The following is a 24,750-nucleotide window of genomic DNA, read 5'->3' on the forward strand; positions in this document are numbered from 1 at the left end:
TTATTACAGATGAGTAGTAAAACTATTATGATTGGAAATGTGCTGAAATGTGCTCCTCTTCAAAATAGACAATAAAGCAACAAAATAATTATATACAAAATATTCGCTATCCAGATTTACTACTCTCTAACTAACCATTCGCCACTACTCACATCTTCTACGACTACGACTCCCACTACTGATCAGCACGGGGGCTTTGAACAGCTCGGTCTCCAACCCGGGCCGGTTCACCCTTCCTTAAACAACCTGGTGGTCCTAGCCTACCCCAGAAGCACCATATCTATCTACAACGAACTTAGTGCAGACACCCAATCGACATAATCCACTGCAGCCCAGAAACCCTGAGCTCAAGAGATCCGCAGCTTTTTTTTTTTAACATTTACTTTATTTTTCATAAATAAATAACTATTATTATTGTTATTATAACACACAGTTGAAGTCAGAATTATTAGTCCCCCTTTCAATTTTGTTTTCTTTTTTAGTTTTTAAATATTTCCCGAAGGAAGTTTTAACAGAGCATGGACATGTTCACAGTATGTCTGATAATATTTTTTCTTAAAGAGAAAGTCTTATTTGTTTTATTTCGGCTAGAACAGCGGTTCTCAAACTTTTTTCATCAAGTACCACCTCAGAAAAAAATTGTCTCTCCAAGTACCACCATAACGACCAGTATTAAAATACAGTAGCGTAGTAGGCCTAATTAAGCAGCTACAGCTCTGCACAGTTCAAAACCCAGGCAGATTAATTCCTATTATTAAGAATATTTATTATTGTCACCCCCTTTAAGTATTATGAATAGTTTGAACATGAACACTGTATTGTGCTTACAGGTAAAAAAAAAAAAAATGCTAAAATAAAATGTCAAAGTTTTAATTTTATGTGCTTTTAAAAGTGAAATAAAAATGGTTGGCTACTTAAAAAAAAAAAAAAAACTCCTGCCTTATATGTAAAGTATTAACATATATAAGCCTATTCATCTACTATGTTCACCTACACTTGCGCCTCATAAATTTAGGATATATTTCATCATATTTATACATAAATCATTTGTGATAAATTTTGAAATATATCTTGCATGTATATATGACATATTTGATTCTTCTGTGTACCACTAGAAGGAAGCCCGAGTACCACAGTTTGAGAACCACTGGGCTAGAATAAAGGCAGCTTTTAATTCTTTAAAAAACATTTTAAGGTCAGTATTATTAGCCCCTTTAGGCTATATTTTATTTTCGACAGTCTACAGAAAAAAACATCATTATACAATGGCTTGCCTAATTACCCTAACCTGCCTAGTTACCCTAATTACCCTAGTTAAGTCTTTAAATGTCACTTTAAGCTGAACACTAGTGTCTTGAAGAATATCTAGTCTAATATTATTTACTGTCATCATGACAAAGATAAAATAAACCAGTTATTAGAGATGAGTTATTAACACTATTATGATGAGAAATGTGTTGGAGAAATCTGCTCTCCTTTAACAAAAATTGAGGAAAAAATAAACAGGGGGGCGAATAATTCTGACTTCAACTCTATATTTAACTATTTAGTTTTTTTATTATTTGTTTTCATGAATCATGATTTGTGCAATTATTCTTATTAATTTTATTCTTCTTATTATTATTATTAATTATTAATAAAATAATTATCTGTTTTGACAAAAATGAAAAAGTTTGTGCACAAAAGTGACATGGACATGCTTAAGTTGTGTGAGATTCATCAGTTCATATTGAGTAATTCATATATTAATATCTGCTTGTTAAGTGTAACGTCACACAAAGCGGCTTCCGACTTCCACGATGGTGCAGTGGGTAGCACGATAAGGTAAGAAGGTTGCCATTTCGAGTCCCAGCTAGGTCAGTTGGCGTTTCTGTGTGGAGTTTGCATGTTCTCCCAGTGTTGGTGTGGGTTTCCTCTGGGTGCTCCGGTTTCCCTCACAGTCCAAACACATGCGCTATAGGGGAATCGATGAACTAAATTGGCCGTAGTGTATGAGTGTGAATGCAAGAGTGTATGGGTGTTTCCCAGTACTGGATTTACAGCTGTGTTTTACAGTGCGTAAAACATGCTGGAATAGTTGGCGGTTCCTTCAGCTGTGACAACCCTTGATAAGTAAGGGACTAAGCTGAAGGAAAATGAATAAATGAGCAAGACAATATTCTAGACGTGTCCAGAAAGTGCTTCAGGATTTAAGAATGTTGCAGAGATGTGAACTAGAGACTGGACTCTACGTGAGAGAGCATTACTGCAGTGTAGATTCGTCATCCGCTGTGAGAACGGCAGTAATGACTGAACTGAAGGCCTCATTGTGTCCTGAAAGTGTCTTCAGCGAAGGCTTTTCTTCTCTCCCAGCACAGAAAGGCAAATGAAAGCAGATCTATGAGCAGAGCAGAGCAGAGCAGAGGCCCTTTCAGAGCCCGTCAGCCTCAGCCGGAGCGCTGCTTTATGAGGACACACTGCATTCTGGTCCGCATAATGAACACCGGTCGCCATGACAACAGGTTAACCACAACCCAGTGAGTATTGCCCATGGCACAGTCTCTCACGACCCACAACACACACACACACACACAGACACACACACACTTAATTTCTCTATCTTTCACACACACAGTCACTCAAAGCACACACACACACACTTTTTTCTCTTGCACACTCAAGCGCACACACACACACACACACACACACACACAAAATCACACACACTTAATTTCTCTTTCACACACACAGTCACTCAAAGCACACACACACACACTTTTTTCTCTTGCACACACTCAAGCGCGCACACGCACACACACACGTAATTTCTCTCTCTTTCACACACAGTCACTCAAAGCACACACACACACTTTTTTCTCTCGCACACTCAAGCGCGCACACACACACACACATTTAATTTCTCTCTCTTTCACACACACAGTCACTTAAAGCACACACACACACACACACACTTTTTCTCTCGCACACTCAAGCACACACACACACACACACACACACACACACACACACACACACACACACACACAAACACACAAACTAAAGCATACACAGAAGTACTTTTTCACACGCACTCTCAATTCCATACACACTCTCACAAAAAACTCACACACAAACTAACACATACACACAAGCGCACACAAATACACACTTTTTCTTTCTTTCTGACACACACATTTAAGCTTACACACACACACACACTCTTAATTCCATACACACTCACAAACACACACACACACAGACACACACACACTGTCTCACACACAAATTCAAGCATACACACACACACACAAACACTCACAAACTTCACATGGACTCTCTTTTTCTCTCTCACACACACACACACACACACTCTATCGCTCTCTTTCTCTCTCACACACTCAAGCACACACAAACTATCTCCCTCCCGCTTTCTCTCTCTCTCTCGCTTTCACACAAGCACAAAAAGTCTCACAAACACAAACTTTACATGGACTCTCTCTCTCACAAACACACACACAGACATGCACCCGCAAACGCACTTATGAAGACACACAAGTCCTCCAGTCTCAAAGGGAAACGGTGCAGTGGTTTCCACCTAAAGCTCTTGGGAAGCATGTTTACTGCAGTAGAGCTCCAGAGGAACATCACTCATAGATGAGTTGAGGTCAGTTGAAGCATCAGATGATTCTCATGAAGCCAGTCAATCAGTGTGAAAACACTGGACTAACTGTTCAAGAGCTGGAAGCAAACTTCATTTAGAAAGTAGTTTTTTATTACATTTTTGCAGCCTGGCAGGCAGGAAGGTAGGTAAATAAATAACTAAATAAATAAATGTAAAAATCAAATAAATGCATAAATAAATAAATAAATAAATAAATAGATGCGTAAATAAATAACTGCATAAATAAATAAATGCATAAATAAATAAGTGCATAAATAAATAATTGCATTAATAAATAAATGCATAATAAACAAATGCATCAATAAACAAATGCATAAATAAATAAATGCATTAATCAAGAAATGCAATAATATAAAAATAAATAAATGCATTAATAAATAATAAATGCACAAATAAATAACTTTGTAAATAAGAAAATAAATGCATAAATTAATAATTAAATGCATAAATAAATACAAAAAGAAAACAATAAATGTATAAATAAATAAATAAATGCATAAATAAATAAATGAATGCATAAATAAATAAATGCATACATAAATGCATAAATAAACAAATAAATGCATACATAAACGCATAAATAAATAAATAAATGCATACATACATAAATAAATGCATTAATAAAAGCATACGTAAATAAATGCATAAATAAATGAATGAATAAATGCACAAATAAATAAGTGTACATAAATGCATAAATAAAAAGTATACATAAATAAATGCATAAATAAATGAATTAATAAATAAATGTATACCTAAATAGATGCATAAATAAATTAATAAATGCATAAATAAATAAAGCATACATAAACAGATACATAAATAAATCAATAAATGCATAAATAAATAAATTAATTAATAAACTAATTAATAAATAATAATCTTTGCAAAAGATCTTTGTTAAAGAGTCATGACAAATCAAATAAAATGAATAAAGTAATAGTAATTAGACTTTATTTTCTTTCATCTTCATTTTCTTCTGTCAATAAAAGTAATTTTCTGTTATAATAATAATAATAATTATTATTATTATTATTATTATTATTATTATTATCATTATTAAGCACTATATCCAATTAATTATAGTGCTTATCATTATTATTATTATTATTATTATTATTATATAATTATTATTATTAATAGTATTATTAAGCGATTAGTTATATATTGTTATGATATGAAATCATTTTAATTATTATTACATTACATATCATTAATTCATGCACTTGGCACTTCAGGCATTGATTCATTATTATACACCTCGTTTCCAGGTGTTTATCATTTAATTATTCTCAGAGTGTTCTCCATTCCTTACTAAAGTTTTTTTTAAATAATCATTATTGTCAGGCAATGCCGATGCTGTATTTAGTATAGTGAGATCTCTTCCACAAACGCATAGCGCCTGTCATTACACATCAGTGTAAAACACATCTGCCAAAAACACACACGAAAACACGCCACATTCCCCAAACATGAGCCGCATTTGACTCTTTCCAGCTTTCCATGCAGACTCACAGCTGTGATTATGGCTGAGTCCTTCATAACTCATGCTCTTTCGGTCTTAAACACACACACACACACACACACACACACTCAGATGTTCAACTGGATCCTGACTTTAAATGCCACAGATTGGGTTCAGTTTGTGTTGACGGCAGTGGAAAAACCCAGAGAGACGGGTTAGGGTTATAAAAGCAGACACACACAGACTCATGTTCAGCTGAAGCATTCATGCAGAGATACACAACAAACTACTAAACCACACCAGCCACAATAAAAGGAGGAGGTGGAGAAGAGGAGAAGAGGAGGAGGTGAGAAGAGAAGGAGAAAGTGGAGGAGAGGAGGAGGAGAAAGAAGACAGAGGAGAGGAGATGGAGTTGAGGAGGAGAAAAGGAGAAGATGGAGAGAAGGAGGAGGTGGAGAAGAGGAGGAGGAGGTGGATGAAGAGAAAAGGAGGAGGTGGAAGAGCAGAACAGGAGGAGGTGGAGAAGAGGAGAAGGATAAGGAGAAAAGGAGGAGGTGGAGGAGGAGAAAAGGAGGTAGTAGAAGAAGAGAAAAGGGGAGGAGGAGGAGAAGTAAGATGGGTGGAGGAAAAAAGGATAAGGAGGACGAGAGAAGAAAGAGAAAAGGAGAATGTGGAAGAAGAGAACAGGGGGAGGTGGAGGAGGAGAAAAAGAGGAGGTGAACGAAAAGAAAATTAAGAGGCGGAAAAGGAGAAGAGGAAGATAAGGAGTAAAGTTGGAGGAGCAAAGGAGGAAGTGAGGAGGAGAAAATGAGAAAGTGGAAGAGGTGAAAAGAAAGAGAAGGAGAGGGTGAAGGAAGGTAAAAGGAGCAGGTGAAAGAGGAGGAGGAGGTAGAAGAGGAGAAAATGGGGAGGTGGAGAAGGAGAAAAGGAGGGGGTGAAGGAGAAGAAAATGAGGGGGTGGAGGAGGAGAAGAGGAAGAGCAGGAGAAAAGTAGGATGAGAAGAGGAGGAAAGTGAGAAAAGGAGGAGGTGGAACAGCAGAACTGGAGATGGAGAAGGAGAAAAGGAGAACGTGGAGGAGGAGAAAAGGGGGAAGTGGAAGAAGTGAAAAGAGGAGGTGGAGGAGAAGAAAGAGAGGTGGAGGAAGAAAAAAGGATAAGGAGAACGAGAGGAGGAGGAGAAAAGAAGATGGAATAGGTGAAACGGAGATGGAAGAAGAGAACAGGAGGAGATGGAGGATGAGAAAAGGACGTGGTGAAGGAAAAGAAAATTAGGAGGTGGAGGAGAAGAGGAGGAAAAGGAGAAAAGGAGGAGGAGAAAAGGAGGAGGTGAAAAGAAAGAATAGAAGAGGAGGAGGAGAAAAGGAGGAGATGGAGGAGATAAGGAGGTCAAGGACGAGAAAAGGAGCAGGGGGAAGAGGAGGTGGAAAAGGAGAAAAGAAGAAGATGGAGGAGGAAAAGGGCAAGAGAAGAAGAAAAGGAGGAAAAAGGAGGAGGTGAGGAGGAGAAAAGGAGATGAAGGAGAAGAGGAAGATGAGTCGAAAAGGAAGAGAAAATTAGGAGGAAGGAGAAAAGTGGATATGAGGAGGAGAAATGAGGATGTGAGAGAGGACAACAGAGGTGGAAAAGAAAATGAGGAGGTGGAGGAGGAGAAAAGAAAAGAAGGAGAAAAGGAGGAGGCGAAAAAGAGCAGGTGAGGATGAGAAAATGAGCAGGTGAGGAGGAGAAAAGAAGAATGTGGAAGAGGTGAAAAGGAAGATAAGGAGAAAAGAGGGAGGAGAGGAGGAGAAAAGATTATGAAGGAGAAGAAAAAGAGAAGGAGAAAAGGAAAAAAAAACAGGAAGAGAAAATGAGGATGAGAAAGGAGAAAAGGAGGGGCAGAGGAGGAAAAATGAGGAGGTAAAGGAGAAGAAAATGAGGTGGAGGATGAGAAAAGGAAAAGAAGGAAAAAACAAGAGGTGGAGGAGGAGAAAAAGAGAAAGGCAGGAGGTGGATGAGGAGAAAAAGAATGAAAGGAGGAGAAAAGGAGTAAGATAAGGAATAAAGGAGGCGGAGGAAATGAGAAGATGGAGGAGGAGGAAAGGAAGAGAGGGAGAAGAAGAGAAGAAGGATTTATTTTTAAGTTCCTCGTCGTTCACTTGTAGCAAACTAACAGTTGGAGGGGCGTGGCTAAGCATATTTTGTCCAATCAGAGTCATCAGAGAAGCACTGTCGCTCCAGAGCAGAAGCAGACGGGCAGACATTCATTAAAGATGAATAAAATAAAGGTTTCAGGGAAAAGGCCCACAGTGGCTTCTCCTACTGCAGAAAGGACAATTTGGTGTGTGTGTGTGTGTGTGTGTGTGTGTGTGTGTGTGTGTGTTTGTGCAAGTATGAAAATGCTGCTTTATTGCGCAAAAGTTTGCTGCGATACTCCAGTTTAGCGCAGAACTCTAGTGTGCATCATCAGACAGAAACAGCGCTAGCGACTCAGTGCCAGACTCATCACTCAGAACAAGAGCAGAAGCCCAGATCTCAGCGCACAAAGAGCCCAGTGTGATGGAGCACAGATCTGACCTCTATGCTAATGAACCACTGAGGTCAAGACTGGGCACTTCCGGACGCTTTATAGCGGGACACTAACAGCATGTCGTCCAGACACACAATGGAGAGCATCAGAAAGCAGTTGATGCTCTGCCAGCGTCCTGCACTCAAGCTGAGGTTAAGCAGAAGCATTCGCACAGCTCTGGTGCATGAAAAAAACAACTGACATGGAAAAAAGTTCATCATCATCATCATCATCAAGAAAGTTACAGCCGCCCTACATCTTCCCTAAAGCTCCTGTGAAGTGTTTTGAAATGTGCATGTTTTTATTCGATGTTACATGTAATCTCAACCGAAACATGACAAGAGGGCGGGGCATAGTGTAGCCCCTCCCCTTAAAAACAGCCAATAGCATTTTGTTTTCTCACTGGCAGAGCTGAGTGGTTGAGCTCAAGAGCATCAAATAAAAAGCCAATGAGAAAAAAGGGGTGGGTCATGTCAGACACTAGAGATCATTTGATTGGTCAGAAGATTTGATAAGAAACTGAAGTATGAGGTGATAAAACTCTTGATCCTTTAGGTGAAAGTGACACACTGAAAGCTTTACGCTCCATTCACACGGGGCGTCAGCATTAACGCTTCCTATTCACTTTGAATTGGTGACGTCAGGCGTTACTGAACTGCATTGTGGATTCGTCGGCGGCGCTTCAGTGGCGTTGCTCGCTGCAGAAGTTGGGACTAGCTCAGCTTTGAGCGCCGACAGAAGCGTCACCCAATCAGACCGCTGTATGCAAATACACCAGCTAGACAGTGGCCTATTGCTGACTGAATTTCATTGGCTGACGCTGCTATGATGATCGCTTCAGCCCCAACTTCAGACACGCCTTCAGTCAAGCGTTGACGCTGAAGCTCTGTGTGAATGAGGTGTTACAGGCTTATCTCAGTTTTAGATCTTATAGCTTATAGATGTCCTTAAGACTAACAACACCGATACTAACATCGAAAACACTTTTTTAAAAAATGTTACACCTTTGGTTGCAGGGACACTAGAGCTGCACGATATTGGAAAAAAATCTGACAATGCAATATTTCGGTTTTGCCGTGATTTGCACTGCCTGACAAGTCTTGTGGTGGATCTCAGTTGTAAAGGCAACACATTATAAATTGACGTCTTGTTGATGATGTGTAAAAGTGTCAGAAGGTGGATTTCTCTACTGAATACCAGTACTGCAGAAGACCTACTGGAACCAGCATGGAGCCGAGATTCTCATAGAAATCAGTCAAGTTTGGTAAAGGAGAAATCATGGTTTGGGGTTCATTAAGTATGTGAGAGATCTGCAGAGTGGATGATCAACATCAACAGCCTGAGGTATCAAGACATCTGTGCTGCCCATTACATTACAAACCACAGGAGAGGGACAATTCTCCAGCAGGATAGCGCTCCTGCTCATACTTCAGCTCCACATCAAAGCTCCTGAAAGCAGAGAAGGTCAAGCTGCTGCAGGATTGGCCAGCCCAGTCACCAGAGATGAACATTATTGAGCATGAAGATGAAGGAGGAGGTGTTGAAGATGAACAGAAAGACTCTTGATGAGCTCTGGGATCCTGCTGAAGGCTTTCTTCTTCATTCCAGATGACTTTATTAATCAGTGATGTGAGTCATGTCAGAGATGTATGGATGCAGTCCTCCAAGCTCATGACAGAGTCAGACACAATATTCATTCTGTCTCCACTGCAGCAGGACTTTATATTCTATACTGGACATTATTTCTGTTCAGTGATGAGACTTTAGTCTGAGCAGAGTCAGAGCGCACTGTCCTGATCAAATCATTAATAATCAAGCCATGATCAGATTTTATTGAGCTCAAATAAGCAAAATCTAGAGGCCTTTACCTTTCATAGAGACACTTCTGACACCAAATCATCAACTAGATGTCAACTTATTATTTATGTTTTAAAACTTGGATAGACCACAAGAGTTTTATCAGGTAGTGTATATTGCGATATGAATTTAATTTCATTAGATAATTTGAATAGCTTTATTTGCAAAGATTTCATTAACTTAGACCTACTGGAATGATCAAGTATTTTTCCATGCAGTGCATCTGCATAAAATATAATTTCTATCATATGCCAATATGTTGTCAGAGATGGGTTGCAGCTGGAAGGGCATGAACATAAGTTGGCGGTTCATTCCGCTGTGGCCACCCCAGAATAATAAAGGGACTGAGCCCTTTTTTTATATAAAAAGCCGAAAAGTAAATGAATAAATCAATATATATATACCAATATGACATAAAATAACATGGTATTCATTGTATTATTAAGTGTAAACAATTATTTTTGCTAAAATAATTTAGCAAAATAATTTAATAACAAACAATTTCTTGTGCCTGAACACTTTAAACTCCTAAAATGCTCAGTCAAAAGGCTTAAAAACATGCAGATGATACACTTTCGCTCTGTTATGGTTAATCCTGCACAAACATCATGTGTTTTGATCAACTACAATCCAGACTCAACACTGCAGATCCTGCAGGGTGACTACTGTAGATACACACACTGCAATATCAATGCTGGAATGATATATTGTGCAGACCCTAATGCATGAAAACTACAACAAAACTAGAAATAAGCTAAATAATGACACTATTGTCCAGTCAGAGTGGCTTTACTCTATTATAGATTTTTACTTATTTCCCAGGTGTAGTGCTTTGGGTGTAAGAAATGCACAGTATGAATATAATGCATTATCATTATTATAGCATGATTTAATGACATTAGTACATAACTCTTTCTCTTATGCTGTTTATTGCTGTGAAGCTGCTTTGAAACAATGTGTATTGTATATAAAACACTGTCTATATATCTGAATGGTCTAACTGCATACACTGAAAAATATATGAATAAAAAGCGCAATTAAACAAGTCGACATTGTAAATGAAGTTGAATTGACTTAAGCCTTCACTTGTTGCATTGCACTGAAGATTTGTTTTGAATGCCTGCAACGCACACGTAATGCATACTGAAAACAAATCATTAAGTTAAGGGTTCATAAACAGACATTTCAGAATATGAAATTGGACTGGATCTGTTAAAGTAAAAGCATTAAAAAATAGAAGTAGCGGTGTGTGATATTTATCACTATGGGTACTATCTAGAAATGCAGTTATTCAATAATTGATGGAAAAATAAAATACAATAAAAACGTTTAATATTATTTTGTAATATCATTCATAAATTTTTCTGTTATATCAGCCACACATTATTATTGAATTGTTTGTCTGTTTGTTTCTTTCTCTCTCTCTTTTTTGTTGTTTCCTAAGCAGTGTTAATTATACTTTAAGACTGAATAGTGATGAAAATGTCTTTTTTTGTTTAGAAAAAAATTGTCGTTGGACTGTGTCAAAAATACAACAGTTGATTTCATGTAAAAGTGTGTGTTGAGTAATATTTATTTCTCCTTTCTTTTTCATTGTGTATGGTGGTTGAGTGCTTGCAGCGGCTATACGGGGTATTAGTGTATTTATTTTGGCAAGGTAATCTTGTCTGGCGCCCAAAGGTTTAGTAAATAATACTGATACATTTTTTTTTTTTATTTGAGGTCCGCTGGGAGTGGGGATTAAGGGCCGTGAAAAAAGCCAAACCTCTCAGTGCTCATGTGGACCAGCGGTTGAGCGTTGGACCGGTGCAGGTGGACTGTGCTCAAATCTCACCAAAACTGGTGTTTGAGATTTCAATTTCTTCATTTTTCAATTTCATTTCAACTTCTTTCATTTTTATATCTAAGACTTATTCAATATTAACAACCACCGTTACAATCTTCCAGCAGGACAATGAACCAAAAGGCATTGCCAAAATATCAATGGAGCGGCTTCACGACAACCCTGTGAATGTCCTTGAGTGGCCCAGCCAGAGCCCACACCTAAATCCTATTGAACATCTTTGGAGAGATCTGAAAATGGCTGTACACTGTCACTTCCCATCCAACCTGAGAGCTTGAGAGGTCCTGAAAAAGGAATAAGCCAAAATTCTCAAAGACAGGTGAGCCAAGCTTGTGGCATCATATTCAAAAAGAATTGAGACTGTAATCACTGCCAAAGGTGCATCAACAAAGTACTGAGCAAAGGCTGTGAATACTGATGTACATCTGATTTTACGGGTTTTTTATTTTTAATAAATCTGCAACAATTTCAAAAACTCTGTTTTTCCACATTGTCATTATAGGGGATTGTGTGTAGAATGTTGAGGAAATCAATCAATTTAATTCATTTTGGAATAAGGCTGTAACATAAACAAATGTGGAAAACGTGCAGCGATATGAATACTTTCCAAATGCACTGTACATTTGTATTATTAAAATATACTTTAAAAGTTTGTCTAAGAATGGCACTTGTTCATTCATTTTCCTTCAGCTTAGTCCTTTTGTTCAACTACATGTTTTACATAGCAGACGCCCTTCCAGCTGCAACCCAGTAATGCGAAACAACCACACACTCATACACTTCGACCAATTTAGTTGATCAATTCCCCCTATAGCGCATGTGTTTGGACTGTGGGGGAAACCGGAGCACCCGGAGGAAACCCACGCCAACACGGGGAGAACATGCAAACTCCACACAAACTGACCCAGCCGGGACCTGAGACCACAGTGCTAACCACTGAGCCACCGTGTCACCCAAAATACACACATTTATTAATTAAAATAGAAATAGAAAGTCTGAATTAAATAAACGACTTCAATGACTCAAACCTACCTCGTTTCTCCTGCCGTTCATCTTCAGTTTCATCATATGAAGTTTCCATTGCTGTTTGCCACAAATCAACAACTACAAAACAAATCTTCTTCCAAAACTCTGCCAATTCCGTCAGTTTGTGTGTTTTGCTCTCTTTCCGCAATATCTTTACATTGTTGTCTCGCTCTGCAGCCACATAGACTCTGTGTGTCCAACTAAAGTTGTTCCCAGTCACGTCTGCACAGAATCGCCAACACATTCCCAGACCAGCACAATGCCAACGCAGGAGGAGGAGGAGACCCTCACAACACTGAAGTCCACCACGCATATATTAGCATAATAGCATAAAACCACCAGCCACAAACTAGCCTTCCATCTGCTGCCCGAGCCATGAGAACCCAAGACATGCAAAGAAAAGGGGGAAGATGCTCCCGGGACAATGAATGACGGAACGGAGAGCAGGAGCAGATGGAGGGAGAAATGAGAGAAAGAGCAAACAAATGAAACAAGAGAGAGAGAAAAAACTAAACAAAAGATCTACAAGCTAAAGCAGATTTTCTGCATGGACTTGTCCGTTTTCGTGCACTTTAAAAAGTTTAATGACAACAATTTATGTTGCTTTAACTTATTTTAAAACCTGTCTATGCACAATATTTATAATTATTATTATTACTATTTTTTTACTATTATTATCATCATCATTATTATAATTATTACTATTATTATTATTATTGTTATTATTGTTGTTATTATTATTGTTATTATTATTATTATTATTATTATTATCATTATTATTATTATTATCATCATAATTTCATCATTATTACTATTATTATTATTATTATTATTATTATTATTATTGTTATTATTATTGTTATTATTATTATTATTATTATTATTATTATTATTATTATTATTGTTATTATTATTATTATTATCATTATTACTATTATTATTATTATCATTATTACTGTCCTGTCCCCATACACACTGCATTGCACACACCTTACACAGCTTGTAATTCTGTTTTTGTAATTTTATCCAAAGATGATGTATTAGATACATATATATTAGTGCTGTCAATCGATTAAAAAAATTAAATAATTGATCACACTCTTTCTTTTTTTTTTTTTTTTTTTAATCGCAATTAATCACATTTTAAAGACTAAAACTTGTCATTTTGGCTATTCAAATGTAAAATTAATGTAAACACAAGACAAAAACTATTCAAATTCATTGTGTGAATTTGTGTTTAACTTGTAACACAGATTTCTTCATGTAAACAACAAACCCACAATAAACCATCAAGATCCTGGCTTGATAGCCATATTTATTACAGAAATTAAAACACAGCCATGTTTATGCCATTTGAGTTTTAAAACAATCAATGCCAATAAAAAAAACATTGATTTCCATGTGGACTGCAAAAAATGCCAAATACAGACATTGCAGAAATGGAAAATGGAAAATTATAATAATAATAAAGTACTGAATACAAACAGTTGCACGCATTGTAAAGTTGTATTGCTGTGAGTTGTGAACATTAATTATAAAGTAGAAACAATTTTGCTCAGTCCTCCTTTACATTCAGCCAGTTGCTAATACAGTCCAGTCTGTTGACATTATCGTGGGACAATGAGGACCTTTTCTTTTGATTGATGTGAGCTGAGAGTGCAATGCAATCTCACAGCAATTCATAACTTTTTGATTTAGTTTAGGTAGGTTTGTTGCTAGAAACGCACACACACACACACACACACACACACACACACACACACACACACACAAACACACACAAACACACACAAACACACACAAACACACACACACAGACAGAAAGACAGACACAGACACAACGCGCACAGGACAGCGCAGCCGGAGCCACTCCCTTCAGATTCAACATGCATGATCGCGTTCATCCAATTTGCTTAAACTAAGCGTTCTTAAGTATGGCTATATTTCACAAGGATTCTGACACGACAACGCGAAGCATACAATTTACAAATGTTGCATTTAAAAGGGAAACATGTCAAACTTAATGACACATTTGAGGGTGCATGCTGAAAGGCAGAGGAATGCGCTGTCTTTGACAGCTCGCGACTTCATCTGTCACATTCTGAGTACAATTACACGGACACCAATACTCTGATTTAAATATGATTAAGATAATACTCTGATTAAGAGTCGACCATGTAAAACAGTGAATTTTTAATTACCTTAAAGCAGTGGTCCCCAACCAGCAGGCAGCGGAACGGTACCGGTCTGTGGAACAATTGGTACCAGGCCACATAAGAAATCATAAATTATTTCTGTAGAGAATATTCCCCTCCGCGACTTGGTTTCTTCTACTCACCCCCGCCATCTCAATGAAATGGACTATGCCAAAATCCACCACGGAGCGGGAAGAACGATAGAATATAGCTCATTGGTGGTTGTTGATAGTTTAAAGTTGTAAAACAGGTATTATAGAGTCCAACTCAGCAGAGCATTTAAGGATTGTGCATATATGTGTGCGTGCATCGCTAAGTAAGTACCCAAAATCATTGCAATATGTATCTATATGGAGTTTCACGTAATCATACTCATTAGGGCTGTAACATGCCAATGCATACATTTAATTCGGCTATACGGTTGTATTATTGTTGATATGTTCGTCAGTTGAGATGTTTGGCACAGATGTTATGTATTTGATGCATATAAACCTTGATTGAAACATAATCAGACCGTATGTGCCCTGAGTTGTTCATGATTAACCTGGATGCACAAGCGCAGCAGCTGTGTTCACGTAAAGAACCGGTCCGCGGTGAAAAAAAGGTTGGGGACCACTGCCTTAAAGGACCACCGAGTCACGAAATGCGGAGGTTTTTCTTTCCGCTTGCCAAGCAGTATCAAAAGTCGAAGGTTTTAAAAAAGTCGAATTTAGATGAAACTCTGGAGGAAACGCTGGAGAGCCAGGTAATGCGACATTAATGGTTTATACTGAAACTTGCCTTCAAAATGCGCTTCCTTGGTCTTATCCATATTTCTTAGCATGTTGAACACGTCGACCCATAGGAAATAAAAAACTGCAACTGCGTTAATTGCATGATTTTTTGACGCGTTAAATATTTCAAATTAATTGCATGCGTTAACGCACTAATATTGACAGCTCTAATAAATACACATATTTCTAAAGGCGCTGTCGATTTGAAATTTTCCCCAGATGTTGGTAACAACCAAAGAAATCCATATATGCAGAGAAAACAAATCTAATTAGTTTACAAATAAAGTTCTGCGTAATAAAATGAAATGATGCAGGGAAAAAGTATTGAACACATAAAGAAAGGGGGGTGTATTTTGGGCAGTGAAAGCCCAGACAGCAGCAGGTGCCCAGGCCCGTTTCCTGGATCATTTGGGAAGTGTAAGTGTGCTGAATCGGGCCCGAATGTAATGCGAGTGCGGGCCATTGGGGGCAGACGGGAGTGGGGACAAGCGTGCTTTGGCCCGGTTCATTCAACTGTATAGTGTGAGTACGCCCTTCTCTTTCAGAGAAAGAAAATCAAGCTGTAGAATGGCCCAGCCGATCACCTGACCCCAATCCGATAGAGAATACAGAACTAACTTCAGATCTGACTAACTTCAGACCCAGAGAACCATCAAGATTTTGACACTCTGTTGAAGTCCGAGAAACTCACACCTGAGCAATGCATGAGGCATCATCCTCCACACGAGAGGCGTCTTTAAGCATCCATCAAACTCAAAATATTAAAAACTTTCAAGGGTTTAAGATGCTGACGACCATTCAATGCATCAAACCGTCATGTGAAAAGGAACCATTGCCCTTAATAATGATTTTTTAACCAAACTCCAGCTAACTCTAAATCACTGCATAATACAGGAGGACAACATCAGATGAAGGAGGTTAACTGGTCATCAGCTCCTCCATGTGAGTTTTCAGGCTGTATTTGTCTGTGTGTGCGAGTTGGGACGGGCTCAGTACAGCTGATGGAGTGTGTGAATGCTGGAGGACGGCTTTGTGTTGGTCAGTATGGGGTAAACGGAGGCTGAATGGCGTTCAGTGTTCAGTCAGCCGTGAGCAGCGCAGCACCGCTGTCTGTCTGTCTGACACACACAAAACAGAAGATTCTCATGAGCACCAGAGCCTGCAGCCCTGAACACACACACACACACACAGACAGAGAGAGAGAGAGAGAGAGAGAGAGAGAGAGAGAGAGAGAGAGAGAGAGACACTCACACACTCAGAGACACACATGCACACACACGTGTACACACATACACCCCACAAACAAACACAAATACACAAAGCTAAACATAAACACAAACACACAGACAGACACAAACAAACACACACACACACACACACACCAAACACACTCAAACAGACACACACAGTGAGAAACACACCAATATAAACAGACATGCACCTCTATATACACACACACACACACACACACACACACACACACACACACACACACGTGGACACACATACACCACACAAACAGACACAAACATAGACACACAGTGACACAAACACACAGGCAAACACACATACACAGTCGCACTCACTCACACATTCAAACACACACAGTGAGACAGGCAACGCTAAACACACACACACACACACACAAGCACAAACATGCACACCTACAACACACAGACACCCGCAGATACACAACAAACAAACATTTGCACACACACAAACATATACACAAATAAAGACACATTCTCACACAGACACAAACACACACACACACACACACACACACACACACACACACATATATATATATATATATACAGAGACACACATTCACAGCTTCACCACACAAACACACACAAAGAGAGACAAACAATGACACATAAACAAACAATGACACATAAACAAACAAACACATACCTGCACACACACACACACAACCACACAAATCATAGAGAGACATCCGCACACACACACAGACAATCACATGCACACATACAAAAACACTGGCACACACTCTCACACCACTCTCTCTCGCTCTCACACACACACACACACACACACACACACACACACACACACACACACACACACACACACACACACACCTCATTCAGCTTCCCAAGGGCTCCCAGCGCTGAGATTCCCACAAGCTGTGTGAAGGAGAGGAATAACTGGAGGAATGTGGATGCGGGAGGAGGGGGGGGGGGGGGTCACCATAAATCATGCGTCTCAACATCTCAGACCAGCGTTAATAAGCAATAATCAATTTACAAAAACAACAAGCTTCACATCAGCTAATACTGCATAAGCTACGTTTACACAGCTCATTTCTCCCTAAATGATTTCTACAGTCACCAAACATTTAAACAACAAACAAACAAACGCATTGGAATAATGAGCTTCAAAATATGTACAGTACATGATCAACAAGTCACGACAACACAACTATCTTCATTCATTCATTCATTCATTTTCCTTCTGCTTAGTCCGTTATTCATCAGTGGTCACCACAGTGGAATGAACCGCCAACTATTCCAGCATGTTTTACGCAGCGGATGCCCTTCCAGCTGCAACCCAGTACCTGGAAACACCCAAACATGTTCAGATTCACACACACGCACGCACTCATACACACACTACGGCCAATGTAGTTCATCAGTTCCCCTATAGCGCATGTGTTTGGACTGTGGGGGAAACTGGAGTATGGAACCAGATTAGTCTCAAAAGAAATTCACGCAAAAGACACAATGTACACATGCGTAGCCAAATTCACGTGCATACAACCAAATCCACAATGGCGCTGCAGTACCGGTGTGGCCGGAATGATTCTTATGATTACCCTGCAGGATACATGTTGCTCATGGGGCTGCGAGACAATAAATAAGAAAAGCGGAGCGGCGGCAAAATAATGGATAAAAAGAGTGAGGATGTGGTCAAATAAATAAATACATTTTAAAAAAGTGCGACTGCTGCTTTCTCCGTTCGGCATGCTGGAGAGGAACAGTCTACGCAAAAGAAGCGCAGAGTTGGTTTCATTGACTACAGCTCTCCTCTGATTGGCTGAAAGGTACGAGTTGCCCTGCCTCTGCCAGGAAAGTCTCAAAAATACACACACACGTATCCAGGCGGAGTCGTACGTGAAAGAGGATTTGCACATTCTCATTCAGGATGAACTCGCAAGTTTTAAACATTCAAAACTTTTTGTACACTCTTATACATTTGCAAATGGTGTTTTGCATTTGTGAAACGTATTTTATGAAAATGTATTTTTATTTTGTGCACGTGAAATTTTTTTGTTAATATAAATAAATATTTTACGCACGTGAATTTGGTTTTATGCACGTGAATTTGGCTACGCATGTGTACATCGTGTCTTTTGCAAGAATTTCTTTTGAGACTAATCTGGTTCCATACCGGAGCACCCGGAGGAAACCCACACCAACACTGGGAGAACATGCAAACTCCACACAGAAACACCAACTGACCCAGCCGAGATTCAAATAAGAGACCTTCTTGCTGTGAGGCCACAGTGCAAACCACTGAGCCAGCATGCTGCCATTAATGAGAATTATTTATGTTATTTACTGTATGTATTACTGTCTACCCCTACCACAACCCTAAACCCAACCTAGAGCTGCAGGATTCTGGCTAAAATGAGAATCGCGATTTTTTTGCTTAAAATAAAGATCACGATTCTCTCACGATTCTGTAGATGTAAAATAAAGGTAAACATGCATACGGCACAACATCGATAATAATATTATGTGCAGGTCTACTGGTTTCTATAAATAATTCTATTCTACTTATAATAATTCTGATGTTGAATTATTATGTTTGAGATATTTGCTTGCAATCGGTCATATTAGACAAATTTATTCACTGGTAAAATCAGACATTTGCCATTATCAGATTATATTCAGCAATATATAGGCTAGAGTAGTTATACTGACACTGTAAACATTTATTTTCATGCACAACTGTGTGTTCGCTATGAAAGAAAACACATATCAAATGCTTGCCGTAATCATAACTCTAAAATGCGATATGATCATTTAAATGAAGTGCACACTTTCGGTTTCATTTTGACTGCTAATCGCTTGTTCATACTTCGCGTGCGGCTCCCAAACGATCACTCTGTGCCACAAACTGAATATTATTTACAACTGTATTACCTGATACTCGCAACATATGCAGGTTCTGCTCACTAAAGTAGACGCGCGCACATCTATCATTAAGTAGAGCGCATGCCCGCCCTCTCTGTGATAACAGCTCATGGTCAGCAGCTCACATCACGTGTGATTTCCCGGCCACGAAAACATCATTATATGAATTTTTAGGTGAATTATACCTGAAATAAAACAGTATGTGACTCATAATGTTCAACATCATTTGAAGGTGTCAATGTCACTGAGCAACGTCACTCGTGCAGCCGCCTTTTCTTCTCTCCTGAACTTGAAAATATGATTGGCAGAATCGTAGAAATGCTGGATTAAGATCGTCTAGGAGGTCAAATCGAGATCGCCATCTATTAACGATTAATTGTGCAGCTCTAGCCCAACTCTCACAGTAATGTAAAATATTGACTATCATTGCACAGTGTCACACAAATGATGCTTTACTGGCGTGAGTATCCACAGCTGTATCCTTCTAGAGCAGGGGTCTCAAACTCCTGGGGCCGCAGGAGGCAAAGTCTGGGTGAGGCTGGGCAGCATAAGGGATTTCACAAAAAAAAGTCCTCAAATGTCATTATTAACAGTTTTAATTATTTCTTCTGAACATGAAGTGTCCTGAACATTAATAGAACATTGAGTGAAGATTATAAACCGTTATTGCAGCCAGAGACTTGACAGCGCTTCTTCTCACAAATCTGAACCACATTTGGCTTTAGAGCGGAAGCAGTTGAGACCCTCAGTATGGCTTGGGGGAACTCACTCAAAACTTCCATTCCCTCACCCAGGCCCGTGCAGAGACCGTCCAAAGGGCATGTGCAGGATACATTTTATGAAGGGGGGGGGGGGATGGGGGGGGGGGGTTTGGGGTTGGGGGGGTGATGTGGGGGGAGTAGGGGATTGGTGCAGATCAGCAGAGTGGATGCGCGCGTACTGATCAGCTGTGTTGTCGCGCGCGTACTGATCAGCTGTGTTGTCGCGCGCGTACTGATCAGCTGTGTTGTCGCGCGCGTACTGATCAGCTGTGTTGTCGCGCGCGTACTGATCAGCTGTGTTGTCGCGCGCGTACTGATCAGCTGTGTTGTCGCGCGCGTACTGATCAGCTGTGTTGTCGCGCGCGTACTGATCACCTGTGTTGTCGCGCGCGTACTGATCACCTGTGTTGTCGCGCGCGTACTGATCACCTGTGTTGTCGCGCACCTACTGAAGGGCGGGACCGAAGGTGTGCCGCGTGTGCAGATAGGTAGCTAAGTGGCAGGCAGGGGCGGGAACAGCTTACCTTGGTTCTGGCCGGCGCGAGTTCCCTCATAACACTTCCCGCCCATCACAGCGTCTAACAAAGGGGCGGGGTGCGTGGTGACGTCACCGGTATCCTCGCCCCTTTGTTTACACGGCGGGCGGGGAATGCCAGTGACCGCTGTGTACGGATAGAATCAGCGGAGCGGGGAGCGCTCTCTCTCCCCGCTCCGCTGATTCTGTCAGTGTACAGCGGTCGGCGCGGGCCACAAAATATTGCACTGCGGGCCGCGAGTTTGAGACCCCTGTTCTAGACTTTACAACTAAAAATTTATTTGGGAACTAAACTTTTTTGGGTTAATTATGGCACTATTATATACACAGTACTACCACTCTCAAACAATCTCATCTCTTCTCTGCTCATTTTCATCCACTTTTCTGGGTCCAGGTCATGGGGGCAGCAGTCTTAAGAGAGACCTCCCTCTACCCCTCCCCTCCAGCTCCTTTGGGGGGATCCCGAGGCGTTTCCGTGTCCTGGGTCTTCCCCGAGGCCTCCTACCGGTGGGACATGTCTGGAACATCTCCCTAGGTAGGCGTCCAGGATGCCCAAGCCACCTCAGCTGACTTCTCTGGATGTGGAGGAGCAGCAGCTCTACTCCGAGCTCCTCCAGGGTGTTAGAGCTCCTTACCCTATCTATAAGAGTGTGCCCTGCCACCCTTCAAAGGAACATAATTTCGGCCGCTTGTATCAGAGATCTTGTCCTTTCAGTCATGACCCAAAACTCATGATCATAGGTGAGAGTAGAAACATAGATTGACCGGTAAATCGAGAGTTTTGCCTTTCAGCTCAGCTCCTTCTTCACTGCTCCCACTCCTCTGATCTGCTGTCAATCTCACACTCAATCCTTCCTTCTAGGGATGGGAAGATTCATCGATATGTATCGATACGCGGTCATGCGCGTGCACGATGCGAGTGCATCGGTTGAGCAGCAGAGGATGAATGAAATTTTGGAAGCAAATCGAGATGCATCGGTTTTTGCGAGATGCATCGGTTTTTCCGAGATACAGCTTATATTTTTAATATAGAATGTATTTTTTATTTATTAACAAGTGTTGTCAACCTGTTTTTGGCGCATAATTTAATCGACCTACATAAAGTAAGCCTTAGCAACGGGCTTGCGGATGTGCACACACTACAACTCAGTGTATCAGGTGTGCGGACGAAGCTAGTGGAGCGCCCTCAGAAAGCGCGAGAAGCAAAACAAACATTTTATTCCCCACTGAGTTTTAAATCTAAAGTATGGCAACATTATGGATTTAAGGATGAACGACATGACAGGACAGATGCAATTTGCAAAATGTGCCGCGCATCTGTAAAATACGCGGGCAGTACGTCTAATCTGAAATCTCACTTGAAGCGGCGCCACGGTGTTGTTGTGAAAGCATCTTCCAGTGTTCCTGCATCCTCGGCTTCCTGCACTGCTTCAACTGTAGCTACCAGCTCCAAAAGTGGTGAGAAAAGTTTTTTTCCCGTGCGCAACAGTTCTGCTTGCTCTACGCCAATAACGAATGCTATTGCATTGTTCATCTGCAAAGATATTCACCCTAGTGTCACGGAGAACCAAGGTTTTAAACACCTCCTCCTGTTAATTTTTATTTAATTATAATAATAATAATAATATTAATAATAATAATGATAAAAATAATGGGTGTCACGGTGGCACAGTGGGTAGTTTGACCACCTCACAGCAAGAAGATTGCTGGTTTGTTATATTTTTATTAGCCTGTTGTTTACAGTGACAGTGATGTTTGAAAGCAGCATAACACTGCTAGTTCACAACCTTAAGTTTTGAATAATCAGTGGCAAAATATCTTTGTAAAACTTGTTTTCATAGTTGAAAAGTTAAATCACAATTCTTGTTGTGCAATGCTAAACCTTTATGTTGAAAGAGTGCAAATATATATAATTTAATATATATTGCACTTATACATTCTGTTTATCTTGAAAATCCCTAAATAATATGTGCTATATGTTCTAAAATGGCCCTCTACTGTAAACTGACACTCTGGCTCTGAAAGAAAAGCCAGTTTGTTAAAAAAGTCTTGGTTTTGCTTGATTAATAAATAATCAAACTCATTCAATGGCACAGCATCCTCTTTCACATCATCTCATAAACTTGATCTAATTAGTTAGTGCTGAATTATCGCATCGTATCGTGATATGGGTGTGAATCGTATCGTGTTGCATCGCAATATGTCACAAATGTATCGCTAATATATCGGATCGTATTCTTTGTATCGAGATGCGTATCGGATCGGCATTATAGCTTAGATGCCCAACCCTACTTCCTTCACTTGTGAACAAAACCCTGAGATACTTGAACTCCTCCACCTGGGGTGGACTTTCCTCCAACCTGGAGATGGCAAAGCACCTTTTTCCGGTGGCGCACCATGGCCTCGGACTTGGAGGTGCTGATTCTTATCCCAGCCATGTCACAATCTGCAGCAAACCGCCCCAGTGCATGCTCAAGATCCATGTTGGATAAAGCCAACAGAACAACATCATCTGTGAATTACAGGAAATCCAGATTTTCCGAAACCGGACCCCCTCGCTTTGAAATTCTGTCCAGAAATATTATGAACAGAACTGTTGACAAAGAATTGTTGATTATCATACAATACTTGGGTAACTTACAAAGAAATGTTAAGTTTTGGCATTCTACCCAGGGCCGGATCAACATAGGGGCTAGGTGGGGCTAAAGCCCCAGGGTCCACAGAAGACGGGGGCCCTTGATTGGCTGAAGAATTAATTTGCGTTATGACGCAGGAAATGCCTCTTTGCGTTATGCTTTCTCTCATCAATAATGTGAAGCGTTCTTTTCGGTTCACTGCTGTTCAAAAACAGGTGCTGACCTGGGGCTGGAATTGTCGGAGCAAGATGAACTGCCGCTCTAGGCAAAGGACGATCACGTCACCCTCTACCCAAGAGTGAAAACGAAAGTGACCGGTTAGCAAAGTGAAGACCGGGGGGTCTGCATAGACGGACTCTATGGCTAGAATAAAAGCAGTTTTTAATTTTTTAAACTCCATTTTAAGGTCAATATTATTAGCCCATTTAAGCTATATATTTTTAATAGTCCACAGAACAAACCATCATTATACAATGACTTGCCTAATTACCCTAGTGAAGCCTTTAAATGTCACTTTAAGCTGAATACTAGTGTCTTGAAGAATATCTAGTCTAATATTATTTACTGTCATCATGACAAAGAGAAAATAAACCAGTTATTCGAGATGATTTATTAAAACTATTATGATTAGAAATGTGCTGAAGAAATCTGCTTTCTGTTAAACAGAAATTGGGGGGAAAAATTGGCAGGGGGTGAATAATTCTGACTTCATCTGTACTGTATAAACACACTCACTTTTGAGAAAACAAATAAATAAAAGGGGGGCCCTTGGATTTGCTATAGGCCCAGGGCCGAATGTGTTCCCTTATTATACCTGGAAATATTGTTATAAAATAATGCACGCTCTCTTATGTCTAATTGTTTTTAATGTCCATAGAAGTATTCTTTCCTCTTGCAAACAGCAGCGCTGACCCACTTTCTGTCACTGACAGGTCACTGAATCAGGGCCACAACCAAAATACTCTTGTATATGTGTCGATCAATCAGTGTTGACCTGTTTTACAGAACGAGTCAATGACAGATCCAGCATCAGGAGTGAATATAGAGGAATAAACTCCATTAAGCCCAGTATAAACACTCAAAACATCAATGAGTCACAACCTCGCGGCTTTCCACACGCACGATGTGTGATCTGTGCTCACTTTACTTTTTTTTTCTCACACCTGCTGTTCTGAATGTATATTCCATTATTTACAGTAGGAATAATGCATCGAATTCTTGGCCACAGAGCGCCATCTGCATAGTTTAACATCCAAGTGTATGAATCAAATACAGCAAGTACATTTATT

The 24,750-nt window shown here is 39.9% G+C and overlaps 1 protein-coding gene across 4 annotated transcripts in view; it reads right to left on the minus strand.

Moving 5' to 3' along the window:
• The window catches only part of gpm6bb (glycoprotein M6Bb), an 88,678-nt gene that overhangs the window by 29,958 nt on the left and 33,970 nt on the right, over positions 1 to 24,750 (minus strand). The window contains exon 1 of one of the 4 annotated variants that reach the window (NM_001362553.1): positions 12,405 to 12,636. In NM_001362553.1, coding sequence (NP_001349482.1) covers positions 12,405 to 12,453 — 49 coding nt within the window. In that variant the 5' untranslated portion in view covers positions 12,454 to 12,636. 4 annotated transcript variants of the gene reach the window in all.

The sequence above is a fragment of the Danio rerio genome, chromosome 9 (genome assembly GCF_049306965.1).
Source record: "Danio rerio strain Tuebingen ecotype United States chromosome 9, GRCz12tu, whole genome shotgun sequence".
Classification (NCBI taxonomy): domain Eukaryota; kingdom Metazoa; phylum Chordata; class Actinopteri; order Cypriniformes; family Danionidae; genus Danio; species Danio rerio.